Genomic DNA, 8479 nt, shown 5'->3' on the forward strand with positions numbered 1-8479 from the left:
AAGTTCTTGCTGCGTAGTTTTGTATGCGATAGGGAATTGATTGACTTTAAACAGTTCGAAAAGACATTCGATCGATTAAAATTAGCGGATAATTGTTATCTTATAAAAATAAGAACCTTTGTTTTATCAATTGAACACATTTTTCATACCGCTCAGTTCAATTCGAGTACCAAATTACCTTATTTATTTTTAAAAAAAGAAGAAAATATATATAGTAAACTCATCTTTATTCAAGTTTTTCCATTTTATTGTAAAATGTATGAGTATTTCCCATGGTTTAAGTTAATGTAATAAGTCATTCAATTCCGCTGCATTCTCAAGAAGATTCATTTAGAGTCGACGATAGAAGCAGTGGCTAAAATGGAATATTTTCATATTTAACCAGAGAATCCGAATGATGGTGGAGCACGGCCACCGAATGATGAGGCACCGAATGATGGTTGAACATGGGCACCGAATGATTCTTGTTGTTGTGGGGCATGAGTTTTGAGGTATTCAACAAGACGCAAAACATGAGCTGGGGTTGGTGGTCCAACTGGCAAAATTGAGCCGGTTGGTTGATAACCTGAAGTTCAAAAAAAGAAAAGAAAAAAAAATTAGAAATCATTAAATGTATCAAATTATCTATGCTTGATACACATACCATTTTCGTCAGCAACAAATGAAAGTTGGACTGGTGTGCCATCTGGAGCGGTCCATCCGAATTGACCTTGTGAGACGATGGCTGATTCTGGTCCAATTTGTTTCAATTGACCTTGTTCTTGTCCTTGGATTCCATTTGATGTTTCATAAGCATATTGGAATGAGTCTGTGTTTACAGTTGAATCGCTACGCAAAACTTGGGCAGATGCATCTGGACCAGATTGGACAGGACCATTGTGGTACGTTGGTTTTGGTGCGAATGTTTTGGCGAATGCTCCGTGGTGTGCTTGGTGTGGCAATAAAGCGCAGTTGGCTACTGCGGCAAAAGCAACGAGAACGATAGCCTTCATCTGTAATATTTTTTTTTAAATTCAAAAATTCAAATTCAATGTTTATACCGACTCTATTGTTTAGAACTTGAATCTTCGTCAATATGGAATAATATATGCTAATTATTTGCGATGTTTATTTATAATGTTGCTTTTGAAAGCCAAAAAGGTGTTTTTTTAAGCACTATCCGTATCGAATGTATGTCATAATAAAAATGTTATTTGCAATCACACCATTCGTTTTACACGCGTATTCAAAAGAGAGATAAAACATCACATTTGTATGCTAGCGCGTGCATAATTGCGATTATGGTAATTTTTATGATTTATCTATTATTTTGCGAAGATTCACATCCTCAGAAAATCAATGCAATAACTTTTGATGGCCAATCATTATTTTTGTCGATTTATGTTCAACTATGAAAGATTCCAAATTTAAATAATAAAAAAAATATAAAAAAAATTTTTATTATGAAGGAACTTCTGAAGATGCCGCTTCATTTCACATCTTGGACTACCTGGTTACTATAAACATATTTTTTATGCTAATAACATAATGTTGGGCACTTTTGATTGCATTGATTTAAAAAATGTATGTGAAACAAATCAAATAAATATTTACCATTTTGATTTTTTGTTTAAAGACACAAAACACTTCAACTGATTGTGCTGAACTGATATCGATGAATCGGTGGATGTCATTTATATATGATTGTGATTTGAAACCGGCTGATTCCAAATGTGGGTGATTGGCGTGTGGTGATTCAGTAGGGGGAAGAAATAAATGTATATTTGGTCTCTGGATGACAACAAATACAAAAATGATTCAATTCAAACACATGTATCCACCTATACTGCGTGAGCTAGTTTGTTGTTGTGATTCATCATGTAAATTTATCATATTTGTTGAGGTGAACCATATGCTATTTGACTCACATATCAACGTTCGCTTTGCCAGTTGGTTTACATTGTTTTATTTATTTTGCTCGTTAGTTTGTCCAGAGCGTGGCCTCATCTTTATACCGAATATTTACGTCATTTGCACATATTCGAATGAGAAACCGTATTAAAACAGATAGGTGCCAATCGGACAATGCAAAATGTCAATTTGCAACAACATCACATTTGCATATATTTTTTTTTTTTTTTGAATATTTTATTCTAAAAAGATTTGATTTTTTCTTTCTCAATAACAACGCAGCCAAAAATTTTATACATCAACCATTTATTGGGTCATTCGAGTCACTTTTAAGGCAATTTTATTTGCCATAGGTCTTGACATATTTCCATTTGGATGCACATCGACATATAGAAGAATGAATACTCAATATACAGTTGGCATTTTGTATACAAAAGATTCACATCATTCGAAAAAACAACAACAAAATACTACATTACATTTGATCAACAAACAATTTAATTTGAATATTATAAAACAATCACATTATAAATTTCATTGAACATTTATTCAATAAATTTGAGGAAATCATTTCAGTTTTTAAAACAATGTTTCTTTATTATTTAATAATAATTATTATTTAGACTTGAATGCCAATCAGAATTCAAACAAATGCGTTTTTTGCAATTATTTTGTTTCCCCTTTTTTTGAAGTTTGAATTTTCGCACATAGGATGTTTAATTGTGTGGCATTTATAGGGGTTTTTGAATTCCATATATTTTGTGTACCTATGAATTTTGCAGCTTTGCATTGAATTAAGCCAATATTTGATACGTTAAATGGTCAAAAGTTGCGATGTTTAGCCTCAAATATTGCAGTGACATTTGCCATAATAAGTTTTCGAATGGATTTCGATGTTTCCAATGCTCTGTTCGTTTCGTCAATGATACGTTTGCTCTGCTCTTCATTTAAACACTTTCCATTTTTCATCGTTGTTAGAATGGAAAGGAACTAAAAAATACCCAAAATAAATAGATTAACAATTAATGTAAATTTACCAATTCTTACGACAGTGCAATGTAATATATTGAAAAAATGTCATTGAATGTGAAAATATCTTGTCTTTTGTTAAAATAGATACTGACAAAGCCCAGTAAATCTTCTATATAAGTTTATGTAGATGTAAATAAGACGACTGTCCAAAATAACACATATTCTCCTACCTGCTTTTTGGTATAGTTGTTGTAAACATTCCTAGACAATGTGAGAAGCGTCTTGTACAAATCATGATGTTTTTCCAATACGCATCCCTTGCTAAAATCGTCTTTGAACAATTTAAATGCTTGCAAATCTTTATATTGGCTTCTTGTTGAAAGCCCGTTAAGTAATGACAAGAAATTTATAGCTTTACTGTTGAGATTTTTAAGACTTTGCCAAATTTCTTCGTGTTCTTCGTCATTTGTTGAATTTAACCGTTTCCGAATCAAATCAATAAAACTAGCGTTTGCATCACGAATACCGTATAAATAAATGAGACCACGAGTATTTTTCGATGCAAAATATCCACTGTCAATGGCCGTCTCGAGCAGTTGCTTCGAATCGCGTAAACATGATTCAATCTTAAATTCACAAGCTAATTTAACTGCAATTTCTCGTATTAGATTTTTGTCAAATGGTTCATTTTCATTGGCATCGACTAATGCATGGTGTTCATAGAATGGTTCAACAACATCAGCAACAAATGTTCTAAACTTTTCGTATGCTTTACTTCCTTCAACCAATATATGCTTTATTTTGAACAGAGATCGCATTGCCGACGACCATGGAGCAAATTCAGTTTCATGTTTCAAGTATTGAATTAGATCAAAGTACATGGTTACCGGTAATCGTTTGGTAAAAACAAAATCACTTAAATCATCAAGTAATTGTGCTCGGCTAATTGGATGGATTTTATTGATATCGCCGGATTTCAATTCATTCATTATCAATTTATAGTTTCTTTCATCGTACAAAACACGATAAAATCCAGTTTGTTGCTTATTGAACAACACCCAATCTCCATTGGTCCAATTATGTTTTTTGTTTGGATTAATAACCATCGATTTAACGCCTTTCGGTAACCAACCATCTACAGATGTGTCATTGACGTTGACATTATTGGATGTATCAAAATTATATGGAATATACCAAGTAGTAAAATTTGCTTCTGGACATGGATATTTTTCCAAATATCTTTCTTGTGAAATTTCTATAGAGTCACTTTCATAGTTTCGTTTGACAATGAGCAATGGAAATCCAGCTTGATTGGACCACGAACCAAAAATATCTGTTACATTTAAATGTTTGTCCAAGGTATTGTCCTCTTTAGCAGCACGATCCAAACTCTCGAATAGATCTTTATCAATGGCTGTTTGGAAAGATCTGGAAATGTTTGAAATTCATGTAGTTGAATATATTTTTCTGTCAAAGTTTTGTGGAATTTACTTCTTATTTAGGTAGTAGTTAAGTCCCTTTTTGAAACTCTGTTCACCTAAAGCATGCATAAACATCCGAAGAACCGATCCAGCTATGTAAAACAGATAAATAATGGCAATTATGGGCATCCGAAATTTTCAATTTTTTACTAAATTTAAAAGATAATTTTTTAAGTGAATTTGAGATCTTCTTGCCTTTCATTTTTGAAATAACCCTGCCCTGAACTCGCACATTAATAACTTAAATTGTTTTTATTTTTCCCCATATGAAAGTAATTTTGGTAATTATTCCAATGAATTCTTACATTTTTGGTATGTAATGCGATCAAATAGCTCTGCAACTGCTTTTGGATCTTCAACATAGTATGTCATTGGATGTGTTCCATCAATTTTGTCATCAACTTTAAAAACACTTTGCAAATCGAAAGTCACAAAACTGTCAAAACTATGAAATTCCGGATGAACCTAAAACATAATTTGATTCGCTGAAAATGAATGTCGAATATTTCGGTTTGAAACTTGTCCTACCAAATCAGTGCCAATGTTTTCGAAAAGAGTAGCGAAACCTTCGTTTAACCATATAAAATTCCAAAAATTTGGTGAAACTAGGTTACCGAACCATTGATGAGAATATTCATGTGCTATCAAATTGACAACGTTGAATTTTCTGTTATACGAATAATTATATTCATTATATAATATATATTTTTCCAGGTATGTGACTAATCCCCAGTTCTCCATAGCTGAAAAGAAACACACACACACAAGAAAAATTGCTTGCTTTTATTTCCAAATTCGCACTCAATCAAAATACCTCCAAAATAAAGTTGTGGTATTGCGATTTGATCCATTTTCGGTAAAGAATAGTTAACTTGCAAGTAATCACTAAATGCGTTCAGTATTTTTGCGCTTTCATTAACGGAAAAATATGCGTTTTCAATTTCAATTGGTTTTACGAATACACGATGTTTTAAGCCATTATGATCCAATTGTTCTTTAAATGCGAAATTCGAAACGACAAATGCTATTAAATAAGTAGACATCAATGGTGTTTTGCAAAAGTGAGAAATTGTACGCGATCCCATTCTATTAATTATTTGAAACAAAAAAAGTTGTCATTCAATTTTTTTTTTTTTAATGCACCAAATAATTGAAATACATTACATGACTTGATTGGCCTGTGGCATATTCGAAATGGCCGTATATGCAGAGTTATGTTCAATTGAAATCTCAAAAGTAGCTTTCATAGCGGGTTCGTCCATACACGGGAATGCATGTCGAGCATACGTTGGTTCAAAATGTGTTGTAGCCAGCCATCTATTGGGAATTGGAATTATTTGTAGCTCATTCTGAGATTTCAATTCGAAAACTTACCTTTCTTTGCCATTTGAATCATAATATGATGTACGATAAAATCCAGAAGGTGATTGTTGCAGAGTTCCATTATATTTTATGGAAAGAAATACTCTCATACCTTCAAAAAGTGTATAGTTGACCGTTTTGATGGTTAGAAACTCTGTAACTGGATCGTAGTGTGGGGGAACAATTGATATATATTGACCACCTTCGGCCATTAATTCGGCCGAAACTATGTTCAGCTGTCGTTGATGCACAATAATTGTGTTGGTCGCATTAAGCGTCTTCACTGAGATATTAACCATACCCGAAAAACCAAAATTTTTATTGGCCACATCAGTGGAAATGTATACTTTATACACTTCTGGTATTGTATTATTTGGCAATCGATAATTCACATTGTCCGAATTAAGTTCACCAATATTTGTTACATCAAACGGTTGAACTGCCGAAATATTCAGTATGTTGCACAAAAGTGAACATGTAACAATGAATAACAGTCGCGCCATTGTTCTTGAAAACTACTAAAAGCTAGACCACTCCGTGGTGTTTAAATAGCATCTTTCGATGAAATAATTTAATAAATTTACTCAACATCTTATCATACCATTTTTTTTAACTACTCGTATTTCGCATTTTTTACTTTTTTTATTTGTACTCTCAAGTTTTGTACTTTTCGACAATTTTTTAATAGAAAATTCGTACCGTAATTCAAAAATAGTACTTAAGATAACAAGCTACAAATGAAATGAATGGCAATTAAATCGATTGAGGTCAGACATTATATTAAGATATTTTTCAGCAGCTGATTCAGCTCAGGAAGCTGAACGACAGGCGCTGAAATGGAGTGAACACAATGGAAGCAATTGTTATGTTTATTAAATTACTAACATTGCTACAATACACTATAGCAATCACTTATATTGTTTTCACTACATTTCATCGTCTGTCGTTCAGCTTCCTGAGCTGAATCAGCTGCTTGAAAATATCTCAATATAAGGTCTAATTGAGGTGTGAATAGAAGACAAATAGTGTTGTGTAATATTGTCAAATCGTTATTGATTAGTAGATAAAATGTTTTATTATTTCATCGAATAAGATTAAAATATTTACGAAAAACCTTTGAATGACAGACAAAAGTGTGTTCACGAAATCAGCAACAGTAATTATAATATATAGCTTTTAATTACTAAAAACTATGTAAACTCGAATTAAATAAATCATTTCAATGTTATGTGATCACTACAATAAACATATCAAGAAAAATGTGTTGCCAGCATATTTTCAACCGAATATTATTTCTTACTCATAATAAAATGTGTTGTTCGTGATGTTTTAACTATGGCCAAAGTTCAGATAAAGAGTCTTACATATATTTTGGATAAAAGTTTCAAAATTCGCTTTGAATCGAAAGAAACGCTGTATTCTCAAACTCGAAAAATCTTAGCTTAAAGATTTTCTGCCGACAATTGTACTGATAAAACAAAGCATAGTGTGATGTTTTTTTTATTTCAATTTAAAGTAATTCCATCTTCAGAAGATTCAAAATCCTCGAGTTGTCGTCGGATTTTTTTTATACAATTCTCACATCGAAATCCGAATTAACCATTCATAAATCATTCTTAAATAGATATTCAAATTTGGCACACATTCATATGAAAATGAATGACCTTTCCTTCGTCCCAAAATATAGGTATTATTATATAGTTATAGACACTTTTTTTTTCTATCGCGTCCGTACTAATTCTGAAAGACATAATAGCATAATTCAGTGTAAGATATCTGATGAATAAAAATGTTAATGAAAAAAGCCTCATAAAATGTTTGATAGTTAAGCGTAGGTGTCATTAATGAAATTAATGAAATATCATGAACAATAATATGTCAACGTAGCATTTGCCATACATTTGAATTGCAAGTGCCATTGGTTTGAGTTGCTAAGCCGGCCATTCATACATTTTGACGTGAGTCTTGATCTCTTTTTTTATTGACAAAGTAATAATTAAATCTTCTTCCAAATGAATAAAAATTCGTCATCGATTTTACAATGATAAGAAACGCGAAGTGACCCCAAAAATATGCCATTTAATATTTCATTTTTGCGTGTCATGACGCCAGAAACGACCACTTCAAATTACTTAACGACTTAATTAATGCTCATGGATAACAACAACAATAAAAGAAAACGCTTATAGAAATTGAAATATTATTTTAACTTACAAAGCCCGTACAGTATAAATATACAATTTCTTATATTTTCGATTTCGTATATACGGTTGTAGTTTCATTTATTGTCATAAAACTTTTATACTCGAGATATATTAAATTAAGTTCTTTTCAATTACTTTGAGTAAATTAGTGCGAGCATTGCATGAAAGAAATTATGGAATATGAATTCATTTGCAGAAAACAAAAATTCACAATAAACATGGATATACGTGGTTTGCGCCGCACTGCTTAAGTGAAAGAAATAAAACTCCAGCAAAATACTGAATTTACCGGAGGTAGTTCATTTAACATCATAATACTTTTGCATGTTTCAATGCGACATTTTTTTTCTCTTTTCTCTTTATTATCGCCCGTAATCTAGCTATATACTTTTTATCCACGAATTTACAAAAGAAAATGATTAGAAAAAGATACAAAGTGTTTCAAGTTGACGTTGATAATTCCTTTGTTTAATATTTTATAAACTATTAAAGTGCTCTCTTAAAAAATGTGCTTTTCTATAGAGTGTATTTAAATTTAAATTAAAAAAAAATGAAAACGAAAGGTAAAAA

At 31.6% G+C, this 8479-nt stretch overlaps 2 protein-coding genes across 2 annotated transcripts; both read right to left on the minus strand.

Moving 5' to 3' along the window:
• Nucleotides 1-208: 208 nt before the first annotated feature.
• Nucleotides 209-1695, minus strand: LOC116336786 (cuticle protein AMP1A-like). The gene is made up of 3 exons (XM_031760917.1): nucleotides 1594-1695; nucleotides 644-992; nucleotides 209-565 (listed from the first exon to the last, which is right to left on the minus strand). The coding sequence occupies exons 1-3, from the start codon at nucleotides 1594-1596 to the stop codon at nucleotides 378-380; spliced, it is 540 nt and encodes a 179-aa protein (XP_031616777.1). The 5' UTR covers nucleotides 1597-1695; the 3' UTR covers nucleotides 209-377.
• Nucleotides 1696-2558: 863 nt separating this feature from the next.
• LOC116352513 (aminopeptidase N-like) lies at nucleotides 2559-6208 on the minus strand. The gene is made up of 8 exons (XM_031785165.1): nucleotides 5718-6208; nucleotides 5508-5660; nucleotides 5158-5429; nucleotides 4872-5086; nucleotides 4649-4808; nucleotides 4354-4435; nucleotides 3093-4290; nucleotides 2559-2880 (listed from the first exon to the last, which is right to left on the minus strand). The coding sequence occupies exons 1-8, from the start codon at nucleotides 6206-6208 to the stop codon at nucleotides 2713-2715; spliced, it is 2739 nt and encodes a 912-aa protein (XP_031641025.1). The 3' UTR covers nucleotides 2559-2712.
• Nucleotides 6209-8479: the final 2271 nt, after the last annotated feature.

This window comes from Contarinia nasturtii, unplaced genomic scaffold (assembly GCF_009176525.2).
Source record: "Contarinia nasturtii isolate CC-2019 unplaced genomic scaffold, AAFC_CNas_1.1 Cnas_scaffold_187, whole genome shotgun sequence".
NCBI lineage: Eukaryota > Metazoa > Arthropoda > Insecta > Diptera > Cecidomyiidae > Contarinia > Contarinia nasturtii.

Coding starts and splice junctions, on each gene's coding strand:
- LOC116352513 (XM_031785165.1), bottom strand. CDS start 6,208: ATGGCGCGACTGTTATTCATTGTTACATGTTCACTTTTGTGCAACATA. Junction 5,087..5,157: donor ACCACAACTTTATTTTGGAG/GTATTTTGATTG, acceptor GTTTCTTTTCAG/CTATGGAGAACTGGGGATTA. Junction 4,436..4,648: donor TCGCATTACATACCAAAAAT/GTAAGAATTCAT, acceptor TGTTTTACATAG/CTGGATCGGTTCTTCGGATG.
- LOC116336786 (XM_031760917.1), bottom strand. Junction 566..643: donor ATTTGTTGCTGACGAAAATG/GTATGTGTATCA, acceptor TTTGAACTTCAG/GTTATCAACCAACCGGCTCA.